The sequence below is a fragment of the Dicentrarchus labrax genome, unplaced genomic scaffold (genome assembly GCF_905237075.1).
Source record: "Dicentrarchus labrax unplaced genomic scaffold, dlabrax2021, whole genome shotgun sequence".
In the NCBI taxonomy this organism is placed as follows: Eukaryota; Metazoa; Chordata; class Actinopteri; family Moronidae; genus Dicentrarchus; species Dicentrarchus labrax.
Window position 1 is genome coordinate 7,718,470 of NW_026136716.1, and position 23,424 is coordinate 7,741,893.

At 41.9% G+C, this 23,424-nt stretch overlaps 3 protein-coding genes and 4 non-coding genes across 10 annotated transcripts in view; 5 read left to right on the forward strand and 2 right to left on the reverse strand.

Annotated features, from left to right (window-relative positions):
- LOC127378722 (cilia- and flagella-associated protein 47-like) overlaps nucleotides 1-13,023 on the reverse strand; it is a 49,387-nt gene extending 36,364 nt beyond the window's left edge. For all 3 annotated transcript variants that reach the window (XM_051427933.1, XM_051427932.1, XM_051427934.1), the window contains exons 1-22: nucleotides 12,730-13,023; nucleotides 12,041-12,198; nucleotides 11,769-11,884; nucleotides 11,427-11,565; nucleotides 11,188-11,272; nucleotides 10,911-11,051; nucleotides 10,648-10,817; nucleotides 10,184-10,290; nucleotides 9,752-9,981; nucleotides 9,461-9,668; nucleotides 8,565-8,793; nucleotides 8,172-8,324; nucleotides 7,878-8,088; nucleotides 7,646-7,742; nucleotides 7,284-7,500; nucleotides 6,960-7,204; nucleotides 6,625-6,755; nucleotides 4,731-4,853; nucleotides 4,483-4,614; nucleotides 4,271-4,348; nucleotides 1,186-1,333; nucleotides 828-907 (exon numbers count right to left, since the gene is read on the reverse strand). In XM_051427933.1, the coding sequence (XP_051283893.1) occupies nucleotides 828-907; nucleotides 1,186-1,333; nucleotides 4,271-4,348; nucleotides 4,483-4,614; nucleotides 4,731-4,853; nucleotides 6,625-6,755; nucleotides 6,960-7,204; nucleotides 7,284-7,500; nucleotides 7,646-7,742; nucleotides 7,878-8,088; nucleotides 8,172-8,324; nucleotides 8,565-8,793; nucleotides 9,461-9,668; nucleotides 9,752-9,981; nucleotides 10,184-10,290; nucleotides 10,648-10,817; nucleotides 10,911-11,051; nucleotides 11,188-11,272; nucleotides 11,427-11,565; nucleotides 11,769-11,884; nucleotides 12,041-12,198; nucleotides 12,730-12,873 (3,342 nt within the window). In that variant the 5' untranslated portion in view covers nucleotides 12,874-13,023. The remainder of the gene's footprint in view (nucleotides 1-827; nucleotides 908-1,185; nucleotides 1,334-4,270; nucleotides 4,349-4,482; nucleotides 4,615-4,730; nucleotides 4,854-6,624; nucleotides 6,756-6,959; nucleotides 7,205-7,283; nucleotides 7,501-7,645; nucleotides 7,743-7,877; nucleotides 8,089-8,171; nucleotides 8,325-8,564; nucleotides 8,794-9,460; nucleotides 9,669-9,751; nucleotides 9,982-10,183; nucleotides 10,291-10,647; nucleotides 10,818-10,910; nucleotides 11,052-11,187; nucleotides 11,273-11,426; nucleotides 11,566-11,768; nucleotides 11,885-12,040; nucleotides 12,199-12,729) is intronic.
- On the forward strand, nucleotides 10,354-10,425 carry trnad-guc (transfer RNA aspartic acid (anticodon GUC)). The gene has a single exon. It is a non-coding gene; the product is annotated as a tRNA-Asp (tRNA).
- A 404-nt stretch (nucleotides 13,024-13,427) lies between the features above and the next one.
- Nucleotides 13,428-17,601, reverse strand: nufip1 (nuclear FMR1 interacting protein 1). 2 transcript variants are annotated; one of them, XM_051427975.1, is made up of 10 exons: nucleotides 17,234-17,601; nucleotides 16,310-16,395; nucleotides 16,128-16,229; nucleotides 15,961-16,023; nucleotides 15,793-15,869; nucleotides 15,610-15,702; nucleotides 15,312-15,493; nucleotides 15,066-15,206; nucleotides 14,321-14,619; nucleotides 13,428-14,192 (listed from the first exon to the last, which is right to left on the reverse strand). In XM_051427975.1, the coding sequence occupies exons 1-10, from the start codon at nucleotides 17,466-17,468 to the stop codon at nucleotides 13,677-13,679; spliced, it is 1,794 nt and encodes a 597-aa protein (XP_051283935.1). In that variant the 5' UTR covers nucleotides 17,469-17,601; the 3' UTR covers nucleotides 13,428-13,676. The 2 variants fall into 2 exon arrangements, with proteins under 2 accessions (XP_051283935.1, XP_051283934.1); XM_051427974.1 differs by having other exon boundaries at nucleotides 16,128-16,232.
- A 564-nt stretch (nucleotides 17,602-18,165) lies between these two features.
- nop58 (NOP58 ribonucleoprotein homolog (yeast)) lies at nucleotides 18,166-23,045 on the forward strand. The gene is made up of 15 exons (XM_051427979.1): nucleotides 18,166-18,313; nucleotides 18,839-18,915; nucleotides 19,004-19,056; nucleotides 19,356-19,480; nucleotides 19,568-19,704; nucleotides 19,893-19,957; nucleotides 20,087-20,221; nucleotides 20,545-20,690; nucleotides 20,895-21,021; nucleotides 21,205-21,368; nucleotides 21,470-21,604; nucleotides 21,902-21,963; nucleotides 22,055-22,218; nucleotides 22,309-22,430; nucleotides 22,533-23,045. Exons 1-15 carry the CDS (start codon nucleotides 18,269-18,271, stop codon nucleotides 22,596-22,598), a joined length of 1,623 nt encoding a protein of 540 aa, XP_051283939.1. The 5' UTR covers nucleotides 18,166-18,268; the 3' UTR covers nucleotides 22,599-23,045.
- On the forward strand, nucleotides 19,096-19,185 carry LOC127379005 (small nucleolar RNA SNORD70). Its single transcript, XR_007888259.1, has one exon. It is a non-coding gene; the product is annotated as a small nucleolar RNA SNORD70 (small nucleolar RNA).
- LOC127379007 (small nucleolar RNA SNORD11B) lies at nucleotides 20,722-20,806 on the forward strand. The gene has a single exon (XR_007888261.1). It is a non-coding gene; the product is annotated as a small nucleolar RNA SNORD11B (small nucleolar RNA).
- LOC127379008 (small nucleolar RNA SNORD11B) lies at nucleotides 21,056-21,138 on the forward strand. Its single transcript, XR_007888262.1, has one exon. It is a non-coding gene; the product is annotated as a small nucleolar RNA SNORD11B (small nucleolar RNA).
- Nucleotides 23,046-23,424: the final 379 nt, after the last annotated feature.

The window sequence follows — 23,424 nt, forward strand, 5'->3', positions numbered from 1 at the left end:
TGCAACAGCTTTCAAACAAACTTTGCAGTGGGTCGTGGTTTGTTCGCTGTCGGAAGCCACAAAACCAAACCAGTTCCAAACAACCGACGAAACTGTGCCTTTTTTGGGGACGAGCTCATCCTGGCTTGCTGCCTTGTTGTGTTATTATCTGTGGAGAGGCGGGGGGAGGGGTCAGCGCACTCTGACCTATGGGAGCCCAAAGGGAGCGCCGGTGTTGTGGAAGTTCAAGAGAAAACCGATTTTAACTACAAATTCGAATTAATCGATAAAATCGATTTATCGCCCAGCCCTAGTGCAGTCCATTACACTTTATTCTTCCTGAAGTCATGATGTTACACACAGTATAGACATTGGGTTCTATCCTGTCATTAAAACTAAAGAAGTAATGTAACATTTGAAAAAATGGGTCCTTGATTTCTGACAGAGGTAAACAAAATCAGGCTTCTCATTACTACTTACTGCTGTAGGTAGTACGCTAGTTACCTGGACATGCTAACTACTGTAGCTAATGACAGCAGATAAACACACTGTTTTATCCGTTTCTTATACATTCCCCTTTGGGTTTTTGTTTTTCCATCCCACCCAAACCCTACTAACTCTTAGATATTGAATATCACTGTTGCTAGAGCCCCATGCACACTACTTCAGCAAGTGGAGAAATCCAAAACCTCCTTCTGTATGCTTGTCAAGCTATTACTGGAAAATAGCAGTTCAGAGGAGGGGTGTAGAGAGAAGTCCAATCACAGATACTAAATGTGCATTTAAACTTGGTCCGCTCAATTTTCATGATACTGTATCTACTGGGAGATGTTTAGTCAAAATCTCACCTGGGTGGGGGAGAATACAAGGGAACAGTCCACTGTCTGATTGCCCTGCACCTCCACAACACTCACACCTGGCTCCTTCTCTGCTTGTGAAAATGCACAGAAACAATCACCAAAATAAAAGCACACACGGAAAACCCAGCAAGCACTAGACAATATGTTGTGTATCAAAATGGCAGGAACACATTTATTTTACATATTATTTCTAATCTTCTGTCCTAGTCACAGCCTACACATACAGTAACATAACGTCCTGTGTCTTACGAACAAAACCTCTTTTCTTCTTAGGACATATTGCACACCCACCATCATACTGTATGTCAGCTGTGTGATATGCTGCATTGTGTGTGTAAATACGTACTTGCTGAGGGCTGAGGGAGCTGCAAAGAGAAGTCTGTGTATTCTGACAGGTTGAAGGCGACACGGGCTCTGGCTGACGAGCGGTTTGTCAGAGCAAACGGTATCGCTCGCTGAGAACCAGCATGGACCCCGTAAAACTGGAAATTGGCCTGAAAAGAGGGAGGAAGAAATTAAAACAAGCAGATAAGAGAGAAACAGTCATCTCAAAGTTGGATAAAAAATTGCATGTATTATAAGGCATGAAACCAGTACGTTCAGCGAATAAGGATGAATGAAATCAATAAATGCCATTCCGGTTGTCTTACCCAGACATTTAATTGTTTACCATCTCAGCGAATTAAACAATACTATTACCTATTATCTCTTCAGTATGAGTGACAGAACGTATCTACAAACTCCACTATTGAAGTTTCAGGGAGCACCTTAAGAATTGCGTCCTGCCAAGGCAACTCTGTTCCAGCACCTGAACAACTACAGCAAATAACAATGAAAGAGAAAGAATGATTTTCTACTTTCAACAACTGGAAACATACAAAAGAAGAATATCCTTGACTCCACTACAACCAACCCATGCTGTTTCCAAAGACACACACAAACTTTTACACAAAGCCTGACTTTTTCTGCCTCAAAAATGAACACCCTGTGTTTAAGAACACAACATATGAAATGGCCACTTTGTATGTTACCTATAGTATTACTATTTCTATATAATAGTAGACAGACAGAGGTGACTCAAAGAGAATATGATGGCTATGAGTCCTTTATGGAGTACAATGTATTTTTCTTTGTATATTGTTATTTTTTTATATATACGTTTTGTATACATGTAGACCAAACATATAATTATCCATAGGTACTATTTATCATCTCAAAGATGCTGTCCAACATGCTCCGTTTGTTATTAACAATCTATTAGCACATATATCTACATGTTTTTGGAGTGTCCTGATTATATTTGCTGTAGAGTGGGCAACAATTAACAGATGCTATTGGCTTGCATGCCATGTCTACCAAGCACAGTGGTGATGAATGATGAGCTGCTTCTTAATCTGTCAAGATATCAAAAGAAGCTAATTTTTCTCATTTGACTGCAGCTAATAAAATGAAGATAAAACCTTTCACAATCTTTTAGTTGCAGAAATGTAGATGACGAGGCAATCACTGCTATTAAGACAGCTGATTAAGTCAAGTTTCTATAAACTGCAGAGTGACAAGAGGGGTCAATAACCATGTGGGTGGATGAATTATGTCTTTCTTTCTTCTCCTCTTTTTTCTTCCTTTTCATCTTGTATATGGCAGACAACTGTATAGAGATATGCTTGTACCATTTTGGAATGCGTGAATAGTGTAAAATACTTACAAAAAGTTTAAAAAACATAATCATTTCATAATAGTGGCAGTAAAGTATCAGCTTGATGATCCCTAACCATGTGACAATAATATATTTTGCATGAGGGCTACATACGACTCATGCATCAGTCACAAAAACCTGGCAAATAAAGGTTGAGGTTGCTAATCAAAAATGTATGTTTAGGTATGATAAATGCCAAAGGACAATTAGCAACATCATGGCTTGCAAAAGGATTATAGACATATAGACATAAACATCTCTATGGTAGCCCCAACAACAACAATAATAAAAACAGCTGGAGCTGGTATTAACAGCAGTCTGGAACGCCAGTGCATAAAAAATGCACAAACCCAGGATCCCTGAGCTATAGAATACATTTTCATTAAATAGGTTTTGCTGCACAGTATGTGTGCAGGTTTTCCACGTACTTCATATATCAAAGGAAAACACATTTTCTGTCTTAGAGAAAGAGCTCAACTGACCACCTACACACAGTTAAAGATTTATATAATAGTTTTGCAGTGAAAACCTACGCTTTTCTAAAGATTAAGAGTGGCCTTACTCCTTCTTGGATTGGTGATATTCATATTTTGTTCAGTGTCTCCCTTGGAGCAAACTGAATTTCACAGACAATACTGATATCACATGTAAGAAAGCCAGTTTACTATAAATTAAGGAGTTTGGAGCCAGTCAAAACTGTTGGTCAGCCTGACAGAGACAATCTTTTTGTTTTGCATCTCAGTCTGATATAGTGACCTGTGGCAAATTAAAACAAATTTGCTAGGGATGTTCCAACAACCGGGAGAATTAAATGTCATTAACATTAGATGCTCTCTGTATTGTTGCTGTTATTGACACTGAACATGGTAAACAACTCTGGTAAATAAGAACTGCCTTCTTGCCATAAAAAAAACTGGATGACTTCAAACATGATCTAACTTAACTTACCTTCTTCCATCTGAGGAACACCTCCAGACTCTGGCCTGAGAACCTCATACTGGAAGTCTAACTGAGTTACCAAATAAAACCCTGGACAGATTTCAATAAGCCAAGAACTCTGCTATACACCTCTCTGATCTCCTCCACATCTACACCCCGTCTCAATTTGCATTGCTGAGCCCATTTCTGTTTTTAAATGTAGACATATCCTTCTATTTGTTTGTTTTCTTTATGTAAAGTGTACTTGTGTTACATAAAAGGTGCTTCAAATCAAATTTCTTATTATTTACAAATGGATCCTTTGTACCAAGTGCAATCAATATGATGAACAACTAACTGTTTATTATATTGATTGCGCTTCCGACATGGAGCAAAATATAGATTGATTTATTTGAGAGTAACAAAGGTAAATACTGCAATCACCCAGTCCTGACATATAATCAAATTGAGGAGGATAAAAACAAAATAAAGCTAAAAGCTTATTCCCATTGTGCTCCTCATTAGAAAGCCAAAGGAGTAAGATTGAAGATTTGGTGCACTGAGTACTGAGGTTAGATTAAATGTGTTTTCCTAAGTTCATGTGTGAGTTTTTGAGAAGTTAACTTACTAGCTGATGGGTTATTGTCTGCAGTACGATGTAATCTAATAAATGCTTTTATGCTAAGAAACTGTTTCGTAATTCTCTTGTTATGCGATCTCTTTTTCTCTAGCCATATTTATTGCTGTGGTCTGTCATTCTTTCATCGATACAGAAAAAACTGTGTGCATTAACATAACAAGACACAGAGAAACTCACCACACTGATGTCTATATTTGGAGGCTCCACTGATCCGCCCACTCGGAGTTCAATGGACTTCATGCTCCTCAGAGCTATCTGTAATAGACACAGATGGTTAGTGTACATCAATTCCTCTCTTTATTTATTACACAAACACAGGGACAAATCATTGTATATGTATGTACAGAAACATTCAGATAAGCCCTCTCCTTTCTTCCTATCTTTCTCACCTCGACTCTGGTGTCAAACTTGATGACAGAGTCAGGGTGGAAGTGGATCTTAAGAGCAGCCTGCCCCCCACTTGGCACCACGCCCTCAGGTGGACTCACCACCATGCCTGGCAGAGGGCAAAGATCCAGCACCTGCCTCAAACAAACAGAGACAGAGAGCAGAGAGATTGGCTATGTTTCTTGTTTAGTTTGTTCAAGTAGCAGTGCAAAAACAAGTGTGTGTGTGTGTGTGTGTGGGGGGGGGGGACCTGGTAGTAGGCATGGTTCTGTCCAGTGTTGTGTAAGACTGCAGTTCTGATTGAAAGCATGTTGAGAGGCACTGATCCAAATAGGACCTGTTTGTCTGCCAGCTGGACACCGGTGGATCCAACCTGAGAGAAAGACAGAAAGGAAAATTATCTCAATGTTATACATCATCGTTCTGTGAAATCCATTCATAGTGTTTTATTCTACATTAGTAGTTTACTCACTCTCCCTAAACAGGATTTCACAAAATGACTTTTGACAGCCCCCAGAGCACATGTATCTTGAGCATGTGTACGACTCAGTGAAGAGAGCAATAGTAATGATGATGATAACAGAACAGCAAGTGTTAGCAGGAGAGTTTTTCCATTGAAAGCTGAAGTCTGAAAGTCACAAGCTTTACTTAAAACACAACACTTCTTGTTGGAGAATTATGTTCTGGTCTACTGAGGCTGCTGTCAGAGGAGAAATCGATATCTGCCTCTTTGATGGATTTGGCCGTGTATGATTGTTGAACATCAGGGGAAAAAAAACAAAGTAAGTCAATAAAGAGGCCTTTTCTATTTGATAATCTATTTCATTTCATCACTGTTTCAGATTGTTGACTTTCTTTTGCTATTAACCTTTATTATAGTTATCTTGAGCAATCTCAAGTTGACATCACATTTGATATTGATGAATGTAAGCAAAACACCTAACAGCATAAAATAAGGAAATTAAACCCAAACGCAAGAATCCCTGGTAGTTGTATTAAAAGTGGAAATGGATTTTCAACTATCAGGGATGAACTGAAAGGTTTCTGTGGATGTTTTGCTACCTCAGCTGGTACACAGAAAACTTCTCACTACCAATCAATTGTAGCCTCCATGAATCCAACAGAAAGCCACGGGCCACAGCCATTCTTCTGCGTGAAGGAACAAGCTCAAAACTTATTACAGCAGATGTTCAAGTGTACATTCCCTACTCAAGGGTTTGGACCCTTGTAAGCGAGCTAAGACAGAGTAGTTCTCAAATGGGCAAAACAAACCCGGGCAGAGTTGTGTGTGAGGACTGACACGTTGTTTACATTTTGGTGAAAATATGAAGGCTGGGAATACACAGAGCATATAAATCAATGGCATTCAACGATCTGGCTGCAACCTAACACCGGTCTCTGTGGTTTTGGCTACAGAATGGCAAAGATGTGATGAGATCGGACATCATCAATCTCCCCACGCCAACCTTCTGCCTGCACAAACAATAACCACAAGACCTGATGATTTAAGAATTTAGAAATACATGATCATGTAATGTTTTGGAAAAAAATACACAATTTCAAATAAAAGTTCCACCAAACATGCATGCTTTCTGTTCCTATCCCCCCCTCTCTCTCTCCCTCCGGATGCTATCCACAGTTGTGACATGTTTGCATTAGACACTTCATGTTCAACTGTCATGTATTCGTACATGTATTGTTGACAAGACCAACTTATGAAGTAAAATCACTTGTCTGAAATAAGAATAAGGCATCCAATTGACTGATTGAGTTGAGTGGCTGGCATGCAGTTGCACTATGAACCAAATCCCACACCCCCATGCCCTTCCCCAATTGGTCCAAAACACTAGTCTGGACTTGCTTGCCTGTCCCACATCCAAAGATTTCACAAGCCCGGGTTAAAAAGTTTCTATGGATATTCTGATACCTCATTACAGCTGTGAAAAGTTCTCACTTTAGGAATCAATTTTCACCACCTGGAGGAACTACAAACTCATTACAGCACAGGTTTAAGTGTACAATGAGTGAGTGTTCGATACTTGAATGATAGATTGTGGGTGTAATGTCACTAAGTTATTCAAAGCCAGCAAGTAGTAAATGTGAGTAGATCATACAAAATAATCTTCCCTATCCTACGGTCAGACCTTAGCAACACAATGCAGGCGTTGTGTGTTGCCCTCATGGACACAGAGGTCAAAGTCTCCTTCTGAAGGGGAGGAGAAGGACGGATGCCACACGACCTCACAGTCCAATTCGCTGTATGGCTCCACTGTACCTGGGGAAGGAGGGGAGTCGATTTGTTGTATCAGCTCTCATTCAAATAGGCAAATCTATTGATGTAAATGGTTATTAACATAATATAATAAAGCCTCTTGAAGTCAAACAGAGGGGGGGAAGATGCAAGTTGACATTCTTGATATTAGGGCTAAACCGGGTACTCACACCCAGGGACACTAAAATTAAGATGCACTTTTAGCACCTGTAGCTGGTCGAATGGAGAATAGGATGCCACTCTCTGTGACTACTGGTCTCCACGTGAACTCTGCAGCGTGGTTACGCTGGTTTCGAAGAGTAACTGAGTTCCTGTATCCTGACTGGGCAAGCAAAAATGGGGTGGGGTGGAGCACCAGCAGGGAAGTGGACAGCTCAAGAGCCAAGGGGACGACCTGGGCCTGGACCAGTATCTGACCAGGGTGGTGGTGGTTCACAGAGTAGGATATAGGCCTGGAGGAAAGAAGTATGTTTATATTGTACTTTTTTTTTATGCAATAAAAGTGTACTGAGCTGCCCCCCCCCAACCAACCTGTAGAAGGGACCCAGCTTGTTGCTTTGAAAGGTCAGGGGCAGTGAGCTGTGGGAGTGGGGAGGCAGGACATGGGAGAGGGGTGAGGAGCCCTGCAGCTCAGGGCAGTCCACCTCCAGCTGCACCCAGACAAACACTGACAGATGATTGATCAGCTCCAGGTTCTGAACACATACCGACTGCACACAAACCTCACCGAAGTCCACTGACAATGGACCTAATGAGGAAAGTGTGAGATCTTTACTTTCCTTTCAGAAAGGATATGATGAGAAAGAACAACACACAAATACACACTCTCACACAGTTTGTACATGAGCTATTATTAGAAACAATGACAAGCACTTCTGAATTGAATCTTTAACCTATGTCAACTTTGTAGAGCTCCTGAGCTGTCAGAGTCCTGTTGCAGTCTGCCACCTCCTGACTGGTAGACGGAACTGCATTCATTACTTCTGAAACCTAGAGAGAGAGAGAAATAGAAAGACAGTTAAAACATAAAACTCTACCCCAAAGTTTGCAGTGAAATCCCACTCTGTGCAATAGCTAACTGATCTATTACTATTTAAATGAATTATGATGTTTTCTATGGGCCACCTGTGATGTGACTTGACTGTTGACCTGCCGGGTGATGGATGTCATGTCTTGGAGGCAGCTGTGTTTGGTTGCTGGGGAAGTACAGTGGAGGTTTGACTTGGTCTCTGAGATCTTACTGCTCTCCAGGTCTCTGATGTGGAGTGCAGGGGGAACAAGCCCTTGAGAAGGAACAATCCCAATATCCACATCGTCCTCAGCTTTTTCTTGTTGTCTAACACCCAAAAACAAAGGTCCAGCTGTTTATTGACAAAAAAGACTTGAGATTGGCCATCAAACTATTCATAAAAAGCTTACCTCTGCTTGATCTTCTGAAGGCGTGTTTGTCTGAGCTGTTTGATGAAGTCTGTGTAAATCTGTTGATGCTGCTGTCTCTGCTCCTCCTCTGCCTCAGTGAAAGCATAGTTGGTGTCCACATAGCGATAGCGGTGTACACCAGTGAAGATGGTCCTGAGTACGATAAAGAAGGAATCCTTCGGCAAATGTGAAATCATTTACACCAATTTGCTAAATAAATAGCAAAATCTAGTGTTAGAAACCACAGAGTCAACATTTAAACACAAACTTCTATTAAAAAAAAGCTAAATAAGATTTGGTTTGTAGTTGATAGTTTCAAACACATTTCAGTTCACTAACTGGGTGTCAATCTGCACTGTAGCCTGTGGAAGAATGTGTTTCTTTAACCACTACCTGTACTGTCTGTATGCAGAGGCAGGCCTTATACTTGTGGCTCGGTCATTGGGAAAAGCCAGGAACTCTTCCCCCTCTGTGTTCTGACTCCTCTCTCTGCGATGTACGTGTAGTCGTGTTTTGTCTGCGCTGAGGACAGCAGCATGCGCCATCCCACGGCAGCGGGCCAGTTCGCTGGACTGAACGTGAGGCCGTGATCCGGTTGGATTGGTCACTGCTGGAGTGATGCCTGGGAAGCAACAAATTAGAGCAGGACACATACGTGTATCAAAATCATCTCATGAAACAACAAATCTGGTGATATTCAATATTTTCTTACTGTCAACAAATCCCATGAAAAGACCTGAACCGTCAGCAAATTGATGCTATGAAAAAGTATTGTGTGTTTATCAAAGCCTGATATATCTTCCTGCTCTGTGCCCCATTGTTGTTCAAAAACGATTAAAAACCCATCAGTGAGCCACACTGTTGCACAGCGTGACATGTTCCTTCATTACCATGAACACACAAACAGTAGTTTATTTTGACTCAAGCTCACATACACCATCCTGCTGCGAGCACCAAATGTGTATTCATGTGCCGCTGAAAATAGTCTCCAACAAATGCACTATTTCCGAACTTCTCCTAGAGAATTGATCAGATCGACTTCAAATTTGGTCAGTGTGTTCTTAAGACGTTCACAATAAAAAGTTGTGCTCTTCGTTACTGTGCGTACTGCAAGGGCCCGATCACTGCTGCCTGCGGCTTTTATTTTAAAATGGAACTAAATATTTGTGAGTTGTTTTTAAAGCTTGTTTCAACAAAAGCCAGTTTGGGGATGAGAGCCACAGAAGTATGGAGAGACACACTCATTATTGGTTTTGGTCTTTTTATGGGATTATTCGTTCATTATTCACCTGGATTTAGTTTAGGCACAGGGTGTGTGGTCTCACTGTGGCAGACAGCAGACAGGTGTAGAGTGATGGTGTGGAAGCTGCAAAACTTAAGTCTAATATCATCCTCAGCGGAGTTGCCACCCCTGTGAACAACATGACCCAAGACATCTACCTTCTGACGCACCTGGAAGCTCCCTTGCTGCCGTGCAGTGAAAGACAAAACTACATCCTGCGGAGTGCAACAGAGAGTAAAAAGTTCCCACATTCTGCTTGGATTTAGAAATAAATAACTGAATCAAACACCATTCTTACCTGGCATTGACCAGGGGAGATTGTGCCAGTGGAGGGCTTGGCGGTGAAATGCGCTAATCTGCGGAAGCGGAAGTTGACGGGGAGTTGAGGGCAGAGGTTCTGCAGAACACACAGCAGGTCCACACGCTGGCCCATCACACAGGTGAGGAAATCAAATCTTTGAGAGGGACTAGGCACCAGAGACACAGGCAGTCCAGAGCCTGTCACTGCCAGCTCCACACTGCTGTTACCTTAAGAGACAAATAAAAAGACTGTTTCATCAAAGAATGTGTGATCTAGCTCTAATTATCATTTAATTAATCAAGGAAAAACCTGCTCAAGTTATATTAAATTAATTGCCCTCTGAGCAAAATGATTGTATTATATTAAGCAATGTGACATGAGTCTGTGTGTGTGTGTGTGTGTGTGTGTGTGTGTGTGTGTTGTGAGTACCATTATGGTGAGTGAAGCCATATCTACTTCCCACTGACTCAAACAGCAGGAAAAGACAGTAGTCTTGCCGGCTGGCTGAGTTATTGCGCTTCTTCCCGTCAGTTGTACTGAAAGCGAGGGTAAAAGTGGTAAAATGAAGTATAGAAAACACCAAAAATGCCACGTTCATCTCCTCGTTAGTATAGTGGTGAGTATCCCCGCCTGTCACGCGGGAGACCGGGGTTCGATTCCCCGACGGGGAGTAACACTGTTTTTTCCCCACCTCAGGACATCATATGTATGTTTATGTTATTTCTATAGCATATTTTTTATCATACTATTATCTCAACATTACATTGACATTTCTAAGTAGCAAATATTTTAATGTTAGGCCATTGGGTACTTTATGCTCTTTGACATGAAATTCAGAAAAAAACATTTTTGTAGTTTCCAGACATATTTAGACACATTCAGAGATAATTTACCTCTTGCACATGGGGCTGAAGCGTACTGTCACAGTGGTTTTGTCATATGGTCCAAGTCGACCCTGCTTGGGTACACACACGAAGACCTGAGAGACGCCTTGGGTGGCTGGGCTGCACTTCTCCATTTTCTCCAGCAGGGTGGCGTCTGTGCTCTTCTGGAGGTCTGTTCCCTACACAACCAACACAGTCAAAGCCTTGTGTCATTTTCAGTTTAGTACAGCTGGCCTCCAGCTACTTCTACTTTCCCTGAGGGCACCACTCACCATCTCAGTCCCAGAAGCTGTCTCCTGGAGCAGGCAGACCCAGTCACATGCCTGGGGTGCATTGTTTCTCAGAACCACATTTCCCACACGGGATGTCCCAAAGTATACAGGTCCAAACCACAGACAGGACAGTGGAGCTCCCTGTAAAATGGCACAGCATACTTACATGAACACCATTTACATGTGGGAAGGCAATAAAAATGGCAATTTCAAGGATCAATGGAGTATCATAGGTAAGTACTACAGTTTGTGGATTCCACTTGAACCAACAAATTACCTGCAGGTCAAAGACCTCGAGGCGCTGGTCAACCACCTCAGCCCTGATACTGAGAACGACAGATGAACGATTCTGGAGTTTCACCCTGGGACAGGAGGAGGGTAAGGTTCAGGTAAAGTGGAGGAGCACAATAATTACTCAAAACCGATACATTACATTTAAAACCAATAATATGTGATTTGACTTTTAGTGTCCAATCCCTTCAATATGTGCTATCTGTGTTATGAAGTCATTCTTACAGAGCCTTTTCATCAATATGTCTGGGTCCATCTGTGCGCAGTTCTACTTGTAGCCACTGGGTGGCGCCAGCTGCAACAACTCCACTACAGGGTGACAGCCTGACTGAGGGGTCTCCATCATACTGCACATGGAACACACCTTCAATGCACATAAAGACAAACACATGTGTCAATTTACATTATGAGGCTTTAAAACTGTTTTCTGTTGATGGATATAATTTACAGAAGAAGCTAATAATTTAATTTGATGGGTCAGTGAGTCTGTGGTTTGGAAAATGATTATGTAATCCCCTAGTGGGCAATTTAGATACAGCATCTCCAAGAAAGATGTGCTTGATTTACCTGGTGCTGATCCCTGATTTGTTATATGGTGATGTTTGCTGATCACCTGACTGCTGGCAGCAATGCAGCCAAAGTCTAGTACCGAGTCCATAAGCAGGGAACAAGCCCTGGGAAACCTAGAGAAGCACATAAAGAAAGACAGAGGTCACATTTGTGGCGATGTGTGTGTGTTGTGTGTGTGTGTGTGTGTGTGTGTGTGAACGAATGATGTCACAGGCATCGCTTTTGGTCCGAAATGTCCTTAACATACATCCTATGTCTAGCCTGCTTACCCCAGCAGTGGGACTTCAATGGTGTCCACCTCATCTATATGAATCAGAAGACAGTCTCTGACCTCCTCCTCTTCCTCTGGAGTGAACTCCAGCAAGCCGCCTACAGACAGACCAGGAGCCACCAACTCGGCTGAGCTAGATGCCGTGAACTTGAACAACTGCAGGAAAAGGGATAGAAAAGAAGAACAGGGAGAAAAAGGCACCAATCAAATGTATATAAGGAACCACTTTGGTGATAAAATAAAAGAGAAAAAGAGTTTAAAGAGATAGACATATGCATTTTACTATTCAAAATACCAACACAGTATACTCAGATAAGGCACAGAGGGTACAGGACACATTAAAACAACCTTGAAACAGTGAAGAAAAAGAAATGCATATTAAAGAAGCGAATAGTTGCATTCACTTTCCCCCCAAAATGTTACCACCGAGGACACACCCATTAATTAACGAGATTAACGTCAGATAGATAGATAAATAGATAGATAGATATAATTTGGTATAGCTCACATTAACTAACAATGTCCATAGATAGAGGAGTCATTTATTGAACGAGGTGTTAGTTTAACAAGCAATTTATCTAAATTCTTAATTAACGTTAAGCAAACGGGACGTCGTTTTCATTCGTTAATTTCGTATAACGTTAACGTTAGTTCGTTGTTTATCACACCCCAGTTTAAATACATTACCTTTAATGCTGGTTTTCCAATCGTTATTTTCTTCAGTGTTTTCCCAACATTTGCTGCGGTGACTGCGGTCTTGTAGACCCGCCCGACTTTGACATCGTTGAACTCAACAAACGGTGGGTCAACTCGAACACAACTTCCAGCCATGATATGACTTTGTGTTAACTACCACTTAACGTTACTTACACACGGCAACGACGTTTCTCCTCTTATTGACGTGCAGGTAAACTTGTTTATCGCTCAACTTTGTCGTCTTTGCGGACTCGCATACCGACAGTCAACTTTGCCGTTGCTAACGTTACCCAAACGTTAGAAACTAATTGACGTTGGCAGCTCAGGTGGTTTCTAGGCGACCACTGCGACTCCCTTAGGTGCGCTCGTTTTACCACCTTGGGCAGTCCAGGTGGACGGTGCAACTGTTGACACTTTACAGCACAAACTTATCTCGTTTATCTTGATTTTTTTTTTATATCATAAGTTTCAAGACAAACTATCATTATTATTCAAAAAGGTGAAATGTTGTCTGAAATGTTGCCTCAGTTTATCTCCGCCTCTTGTAGCTGTAATGGTGTGAAATTTGCTACACTGCTCATAACGTGTGTAATATCATCTAATAAATGTGTGTAATTACATTGCAGCAAATATAACATATATCAGCAATTCAAGCTTAAAATAAAAATACACAAGCATTTATACAAATGTAAAATTATCAATAGAGTTGATGTGATTTATTTCACGAGAAAAAAAATATTGTCTTTCTTCAGTACGTTGCATGTTACAAAAATATAACTGGATCTTGTTAGTCACACCAACATCCCATCACATCAAAAATGTTAGTCCTAAAAAAAAAATAATAATAATAATTTGAAAGTATTAACAACATATGAAAGACTCACTTTAATGTTTTCGAACAAAAAAAGATTAATCAATTTTATTAATTAGTGAGGATTTCACATAGGAACACCAGGGCTCTCCCATATTTCATCATCAAAAATATTAGAGGTAGGTGTGATTTTATCTGTGACCGTCAAATCCATGCTCTGGCAGTCTTTGACGGTTGTCTCTTCAGCATTTTGGATTAAATCCCCGGGAACCTGCTCAGCACTTGAGTCCACAGTGTCCTTGGATGGTTCGAAGCATACATGATCACTCTGCAAACCCGGGTCCTGACAGTTTTGGTCAACTACAACAGCTTTACTTGTTTCTAAATCATCCCGATTACCAACTCCTGCTGAACTTCTCTCTCCACCAGCCAGAGAGGCCGACCTGGGTACAGCCCTGACTTCCTCTGATGGCTTTTCCTGTCTCCCTTCATGCCCTCCAGTTGTGATAGCTGGTGTGGCTTTATTCGTTATCCCCTCCTGGTTCTGAGGTCTGCTCTCCAGGCCAAAGAAGTTGCTTCGGACAACATAGCGGACACACTGCAGGAGGACATTCCTCTCATGGCGGATGTCTGGGGCCAGTAACTGGACAGAGTGGAAGAAAATAGAAAAAGCTCATTAGGGCTGAGAAGATGCAATATCTAGATAATACATGTTTAAGTAGAATTTCATTCACGCAAATTATGCTTGTATAATCTCCAGAGTGTCCTTACCATCTCAAGTAGAGTGGGACGACGTGTCTGTGGCGTATCTTGATGTCGTGGCGTATCTTGATGTCCTGCCCTACCGCGCCTGCCTCCCCTTCCTCCCCTGCCTCCTCTTCCCCTTCTCCCTCCTCTGCTGTTCGGTGTGTGAAGAACAGAGTCAGGCTGGTGGACTTTGTGGGCCTCTGTACCCTGTGAAGAGGTTTCCCAGCTTCTAGAGGGTCCTCTGTCCTGGGAGTATGCTGGTATTGTGTTTAGGAGAGCCTGGTTTTCTTGCACAAGGTCTTTGGCTCTCTGAATAGGGGTGGCTGAAACACAAGGGAAAACGTAAAGGATGGAAAATGTAAGTACTTTTCCCCATTGTGAATTTTGTACATAAGCCCTACTCTGTCAAATATGTGTCCTTGTGTATCTTGCATATATTTTTGTGTTATATTGTTTCAACAGAATAAAACTAAACTATAATACAACCTTTCTTAGGTCAAATTAAATTCTGAAACCGGGGTACAGATAAATACTCATGACAACGATTGTGCTTGTAAATCCACATTGGATAGTCCTCATGGATTGGCACTGGTCGGACCTGCTGGCCCCTGAGCAGCTCCACTGGAGCGGTTGGGGTCAAGGGCCTTGCTCAAGGGCACCGTTCTCACTTTCCCCACCCAGATATATCCTGCCGGTCCGGGGGGATTGAACCGATGACCTTCCAGTCACAAGCTCACTTCTCTAACTTTTAGGGCCTACACAAACTCACCTTCTGGTCCTTCATCACTGTCACTCTCACTCATGGAGCCGTAGTTTGCCACAAGGGAGCCCAGAGCTGAGCTCATCTGTTTAGGAGCCACAACCAGGCCAGTGGTCCTGGACTCAGCAGCTGGGTCCTCTTTGTCAGAATCTGGAGGTGTATGAGGAACACATTACAATATATACCAGTTATTAGGTGATTGTCTACAGTCTTGTTTGAATACTGTGCCCCGTCCATGTGAGTTGGGTCACTCACCGTGGTCACTGCTGGCCAGCGCTCCCAGAGGATCCCCGTCCCTGAAGTGCTGGGTGATGGGTGGGGGTCTCTCTGTGGCACTGGCGTCTGATGGGTGAGGGTCTCGAGGGTGACGCCCGTGGAACCCTCTGTTGCCCCAGCCACGACCTCGCCCACGACCTCGTCCTCTGCCTTTCATTCGTCTGTGAATAAAATGTTAAAAGTCTAGATTTAGATAAGAGGCCTCATGTCAATGCAAACAGAAGAATAAAGAAGGAGTGCAAAATACATAATTTATGCATCAAATGTGTATATTTACCCAAACTGAGCTGTCTCCAGAACGGCTCCTGTCTCCTCCCGCACCTCCATCACTTTCCTCTTCTTTTCCATATTCTGAAGTGTCGGATAGTTTCTGCAAACACGAATTTAGGCTCGAGTTGAACAAAAAGTCAAAGTAGACATCGGTTGTCACAGTTTCAGCAGTCTACTTGCGAATACTGACTTGCGCCTCTCGTCTCTCCACTTTGCAATCTCATCCGGTGTGTCCAGCTTAATCCTTTTAGCTCCCGGTGCGTGGTTCTGCAGTCAGGACATAAAAACACTGATATTAGCATTAGAGCTAAGCGAACGTGGGAGCCTCAGTTTGTCAGATACGAGTTGTTTCACTCACATTTTTCCAGTGGATGCTGACTATCTTTTCATGAGCCATGAAGCTGCAGTCGGGCACAGAACACTACAGAAGAGATTTGATTGACGCAGTCAGTAAAATGTGCATACCAGTATCCACAAATTACATTAATTACAGCGAAATATGTTGAATCAAATATATCAAAATACCTTCACGTGTTGAGAAATATGTTCATCGTACTTCTCCTGGTTCTTGAAGGCCCGGTCACATGTGTCACAAAAATGGGAATACTCTGGTTCCTTCTTATTTTTCTGCTGTTGGTTATAGACGGATCAGATCACCACAGAACTGTTCATGTGCTTGATATCGTAATGATCAAACAGATAGTTACCTTTTTCCCGTGATCGTTGGGGGGTCCATAATTCTGTCTTCCACCTCGATGTCCGCCTTGATGCCTCCCACGACCGAAGTTTTGACCTGAAGACAAGAGGCATTACATCATAATGCACACATCAGCAATACCTACCACAAATTGTACACAGCAGGTCAGGAGGGGCTAGGTGAATATGCTATTGGTGGCATTATGGGTAATGTAGGATGCAGGGTTTTTTGTACCTTTACCAATACTAGGAACTAAAAGTCAGGATATCTTTTTTCCGGATTTCCACGTTTTTTCCTGTTAAAGCTGCGTGATTGGTCAAGATGTGTGGCGGCATCAGTTTGGACACATTTTAATGTGATAGTTCAAAGGCAGAGTGTACACTGTGCAAAGTTAAACATTTCATATCAAGCAGCTTTTTGTCTAATTAAGATGGGTCTTTATCTTTGTGTTTTATAATTTATTTTTGTAGCACTCTGTTCCATGTTGAGTATATTAATAAATCCATATAAATACTAAACATTTGATATAATGTATGTATTTACATTAGATATTCATTTTACACATAATTTGGTAATAAATTAATTTAAGCAACAAAAAAAATATGAGGAGCCACTTGGGAGCCGAAAGAGCCGGCTCTTTTTAGTGAGCCGAGCCAAAGGAGCCGGTTCTCTAAAAAGAGCCGGAATTCCCATCACTACTGCTTTGATTGGGACCATGTGAGCCCCCTAACTTTTCTTTTGAGTTTATCTTAAGTTGCCGGAGTAGCCTACTTTCACACAGAGTTTTTAAACCTTTAATGGTGGTAAGATGGTATGAAATTTGAGGAATTGAGAAGAAGGTCAAGTAGACATTGTAAAACTATATTTACATTTCATTTTACGGCTGTTGTTTGGGTTTGATCACCATTAACAGACCACTTTATGAGCAGCTCACCGTATGGACGTTTAGGTCCAGAGTTCCCACGACCTGGTGGGAAACCAAACCCTGTCGCGTCCCCTTGATGCCACCCAGCCTGTCCACTGTGGACCCAGCTGGGCTCCGAGGTCGTCTCACCCCAGCTCCACATGTTGGGGTGGAAGCTGCTGGAGCGGGGCTGCTGTGGGTGGCGGATAGAGTTTGGAGGAGGACAGCCGAAGTCCGGCGGAGGATAGTGTCCCGGTTCATTCATAGTACTCAGCCCAGAAGTCTTTCCTCACGTCGAGACTGGAGACTATTTGAAGTTAATGTATGTTGCTCACCACGCAGCTCTCTCACATGGGCATGTTTTTCCTCTGGTTTATACGCCTCCGCGTCACTTCCGGGAGAGCAGGAAGCGCATGTGTGAGCTGCTAGAAAAATAAATAACGAGAGCTGTCGTAAAATAATTATGATATTTTTTTCCTTTAAATTGCACCTAATATGTTAAAGTGGAACTTTGTGTTACCAAATATATTTATTTAAATATGTTATGTTTTAAAACCGGCATGTTTGCAGCAACTTCTCGCGAGCTTTACCGTAAAGTTCCTCCCGGGTTGCCAGGTTGCGGAATTTATTTTACACGTTTATAGAAATGTGGATAAAGTAAAATATTTTTTGATAAGTTTTACGAATTATTAAGACTATATAAAGACTTTATGTAAACTTAAAATGACAAAAACGAGCGGAGCACCTTTTTTTCTACGCGTCCACATTTTGTATTATTATTTTTAATTAAACATAATTACGCAGCGTTAATAACATGTCACAACATAAAGAACTGAGGACATATTTGGTGTGTTAAAAAAAATTAAAAACACGCTAAAATAAGCTAAAACATCAGTTAAAATGATTAAATCACGTCTGGCATCGGGTGATATCGACCGACAGGACATGGCAACCCAGCTGTTTCCTGCTCCTCTCCGCCGCCATGTGTGTCCTCAGTCTCGGTGGGAGCAGCGGCAGCGTGGTGAAACTCTGAAGGCTCTCCTCTGGTAGAGAGCTGCTAACACAATGCTCGTTTTATTTGAGACCGCGGCTGGATATGCAATATTCAAAGTATGTATTCGGCTTTTTTTTAATTTTTTTGTTTCTTCCTTTTTTGTTTTTTTAAAAAGAATGAGAAATAATTACGCGTTACTTAGTTGAGTTAGCTTAGCAACACCGTTAGTTACCCACAGCCCACGTTATAATTAACCTAAATGACAATAAACTAAATTTTAACACCAGTATTTACATTTGTTTTCCCAGTTTAAGGACATTTATGTTGAGTTTGTGCCGGTGCACGAGTGTCTTCGCTAGGCTAACACTGAGCTAGCAGTCTACAGGCCTTGTAACCACGTGTGCATGTTGAGGCTGACTTAAGTGACTGCAGGTTTTATTTCACGACACAACATTCACGTACATATCGGAAAATAGGTGATCGATACTCAACCTGAATGCCACATATAGGAGATTGTGACGTTAAACACACATCCAGAGATATTTTACTCACAAAGTGTGGATTTTTTTTTTTTTTTAATGTGCACTATTAGATTGTTTTAATGCGTGACAACTAACTTTTAAGTTTCTGTGATATTTCAGGTCCTCGATGAATCCAAACTGCAACAGGTCGACAGCCTGTACAAGGAGTTTGAAACTCCTGAGAAAGCGAATAAAGTGTAAGTGTTGATGCAGCATTCAACCAGCCAGTTCATGCAAAGTGGATTCAGTGTGTGCTCACTTGTTTTCTGTTTTTTCTTCTGCCAGTGTGAAACTGAAGCACTTTGAGAAGTTTCAGGACACAACAGAGGCCTTAGCAGGTAATGACGCACGTCTATGTGCACTGATGTACACCTGAGATCTGTGTGGTCTGTGATGTGTTTCTGTGTCTGATTTAAAAACATGAGGCATTTCACAGTATTCGTCACTACCCCTGAGACCACATCGTGTCGTTTTAGCAGGTAGTTTAGATGTAAAGAAAGATAGTTGGCCCTCCTTTATAACTTGGAATGGATAGAAAATGTACATTCAACCAGTATTGGTCAGTTTGGCTGTTTTATGTCTGTGTATGTGAGTGTTAACTGTATTTAATGTCTTGTTTCCAACTTCTGCCACTCAGCTGCCACTGCGCTGGTCGAGGGAAAAATTGGCAAGAGCTTGAAGAAAGCGCTGAAGAAAGTTGTTGCCAAGGAGGCTCACGAGCAGCTCGCCATCAGTGATGTGAAACTCGGTGGGGTTATTAAAGTAAGTGACCCAACATTTACATCGTTAGTATTCAGTAAGTAAGTGTTGTATGCAAGAGTTGCGTCTCTAACCGGCTCTGGTTTTCAGGAAAAGCTGGACCTGAGCTGTGTCCACAGCCCTGCTGTGGCTGAACTGATGAGATGCATCAGGAGCCAGATGGAGAGTCTCATCACTGGACTTCCTCCCAGGGAGATGAGTGCCATGTCTCTGGGGTTGGCTCACAGGTAGATGGCCCACAGATGTATTGTTTGTGTGAACGCGACTGCTGCCTATGATTACACTTGCTGTCTGAAATGTCCCTGTAGATTTTCCTCAGCATTCGTCACTACCGCTGAGGCAGCAGTCTCTCCCCGAGGCGGAAATAGTTTTGTGTGAAGAAACTCATGAGTAACTTTTCTTTTGTCTTCTGCAGTTTATCCCGCTACAAGCTGAAGTTCAGTCCAGACAAGGTGGACACTATGATTGTGCAGGCCATCTGTAAGTTGTATTATTTATTTTTTTAAAGCACTAAACGATATATTCAGCTATATTGAATACTAATGTATCCCTACTGTATTTGACTGCAGTTTGACTGACTGGGTTTTTTTTTCTCCGTTGTCTCTTCAGCTCTTCTGGATGACCTGGATAAGGAGCTTAACAACTACATTATGCGCTGCAGGGAGTGGTACGGCTGGCACTTTCCCGAGCTGGGAAAAATTGTCACAGACAACTTGGCCTACTGCAAAGCCGTCCGCAAAATTGGTAAGAATAATCTGCATTTTTAAGAAACACTCGAGTGATTTAGTATTGGTCTTCTGTGAAGCTATGGGGCTTGCAAGAAATGCATTTTTTTTGTTGATTAATCAGGTGCTGAGATGTCCAAAAATACATCCCCCATCATGCAACTCATTAGTATATTTCATTAGACATCCCCTGCCTGACAAAGGCCTAAACCTTAAACCGATCATGCAAGCTTTCTCTTATAAATGTGCCCTTTTAAAACTCATTTTACATAATGCTTCCTAGATCAGTTTTTACCACATGAGACTTCCTGGGATGCTTAATGTGTGTCTGTGGTTCTCCAGGTGATCGCACAAACGTGGCCGGCTCCGATCTGTCAGACCTCCTCCCCGAGGAAATTGAGGCAGAGGTTAAATTGGCTGCTGAGATCTCCATGGGAACAGAAGTGTCGGAACAGGACATCGGAAACATCAAACACCTGTGTGATCAGGTATGTCCCTTTTTAAAGCCGAGAGCTCGAGTGACAGTGGTGATGATGACGACATTTGTCTTTATCCTGAAACAAATCATGTGGGTTTTTCAGTCACTACCTCATCTGAACTGTCACATTTCATGACTCCAGCCCCTTCCAGTGCATTTAACTCATTATTTATCTCCTGGCATTTATACAACCAATCCTGTCTGTTTTCCACAGGTGATTGATATTTCAGATTACCGCACTCAGCTGTACGACTACCTGAAGAACCGAATGATGGCCATCGCCCCCAACCTGACAGTCATGGTGGGCGAGCTGGTCGGCGCCCGTCTCATCTCACATGCAGGTAAGTCTCAGAGACGGTGGGTGCGTGGAAACCAGCCAAGCGGTGATGATGACGACGTTATGTCATTCTCCTGATAAAGACTGATGTTTTTAAGTCACTACCTCATCTGAGCTTGCGTTAGGAAGCCCAGTGTGCAGGTACAGGTGAGAGCATCATACTTACATGCCTGTCCTTGTTTTTAAGGCTCCCTTCTGAATCTGGCAAAGCATCCAGCTTCCACAGTTCAGATCCTCGGAGCAGAGAAGGCTCTGTTTAGAGCCCTGAAGACCCGCAAAGACACACCAAAGTACGGTCTCATCTACCACGCCTCCCTAGTGGGCCAGACCTCTGCCAAGAATAAGGGCAAGGTACATTCAGAAGGAGCGATAAGTTGTATAGGTAATGATCATCTGGCTTGTGGTTGGAAAATAAACATGGGTTCTGTTTTTGTTCGGTAATATCTGTCCAGATCTCCAGAATGCTGGCAGCTAAAGCAGCCCTGGCTATTCGCTATGATGCCCTGGGAGAGGACACAAATGCAGAAATGGGAGCAGAGAACCGTGCCAAACTGGAAGCCAGGCTGCGCCAGCTGGAGGAGAAAGGAGTAAGTACAACTACAACAGAGATTTATCACGAGTGCCACTCTGAGATCTACTCAAATCCCAGGGCTTGTATGTATAAAGCCATTCTGAGTAAAATGTGGGGTCTCAAAGTCAATGCTAGAGGGAAGGGCACTATGGAATCAAATTCTAGTCCTTATTTCAACACTTTTTACACAATCCCTGCAGGCAGTGGCAAGAGCTGATTTACTCATCGTTGTATACATACTGGCCCAGATCGGTTAACTCTGCTGTCTTTCTGCTGATCATCTGATTGTGTGTCCATTTTTTTCCATTCTCAGATCCGTAGAATCAGTGGAACGGGCAAAGCAATGGCAAAGGCAGACAAATACCAGCACAAGAGGTAAATAGTCACAAACTGCTCCCTCACTGAAGATAATAAATTCCTCACGTGTAAATCTAAAATGTGTTAAATTCTCGCTTCTCGTCCACAGTGAAGTGAGAATGTACGATCCATCCGGCGATTCTACTATTCCCTCCACTTCCAAGAAGAGGAAGTTTGAGGAGGTGGAGGAGGAGGAGGAGGAGGCTGCTGACCAGCCTGAAACGCCAGTCGTCCAGAAATCCAAAAAGCCCAAAAAGGAACCAGTAACAGCCGGTGGGTGTAATGATATCCAGGTGTACTGAAATATATCCACAATGTTGTTTTATGATGCTAAAGGTGTTTTTTTGACTGCATGTTTTGTAGAAGAAGAGGAAGAAGTAACAGAGGAGACTCCCAAGAAAAAGAAGAAGAAAAAGAAGGACAAGAAAGCGGAGGCTGAACCCGAGGAACCAAAAGAGGAGGAGGAAGAGGTAGCAGTAACAGAGGTAGGAACTTGATCTAAAGACGCTTCATAAGAGCTTTGACGAGTTTTCCCAGTGTTTGTTTCTGTTGTTGAATATTTGTGCTCACTCTTGTTCTCTCTTCAGTCAACAGAAAAGAAGAAAAAGAAGAAAAAAAAGAAGGTCAAAGAGGAGGAAGAAGATGATGACTGAGAGAGTAGAGAGTGTATATATTTTCTGTTTTAGTTTTTATGTCATTTTAGTTTTGTGTCATACATTTATATCTAATAAGGGCAAAGAGTTCACATTAAAGAACAAAATTATATCTCCTTTTATCACTGCAAGTGAGTCGTGGTTCGAAATCTCACTGAGTACATTTCCAGTCGTAAAATGAGTGAATAATGTAATTTTTTTTTTTTCATTTCTGTGTAATAAGTTTGAAATCTGCTACCTTGATTTTTATTTGTGAACACATCTGTATCAGACATGTATCAAAGTCAGCACAGAAGCTAAAAAGCAATGATTCCCCAGTTCTCTTTTTATGTCGAAGACAGAACATCTGCCCCGGTGAAATACACTTTTTTTTTTTTTTTTGCTGTAATGGTGTATTTTGGTTGTACGCGCTGCAGCTGTATGAATATAAAAATTATGTGCCACTAACTTGTGTCCACTGTGGTTGCTGTTTAGCAAAAGTTACATAGTGATGAATCAGTAAAAGTGCACAATACACTTGATTAGATTACCAATAGGTGGAATGTAAATTAGTACAGAAGTACTTAGATCTTCTACCACTGTATAAAAATAAAGTCTTGAATTCAAAACCATAGAAGAATATTAGTATCAAAATATACTTATGTGTGCCAGAAGGATGCAGAATGGCACATTTAAAAATAAAACCAGATATTATTGGATTGTAATTAGTGATTTATTAATGTGTATATTTTAATGCTGCAGCAGATAAAGGTGGGACTAATTTTATATTTGAAGAGTAGTTTAACCTATAATCAATATAGTCATCTATCAAATAAACAATGCAATG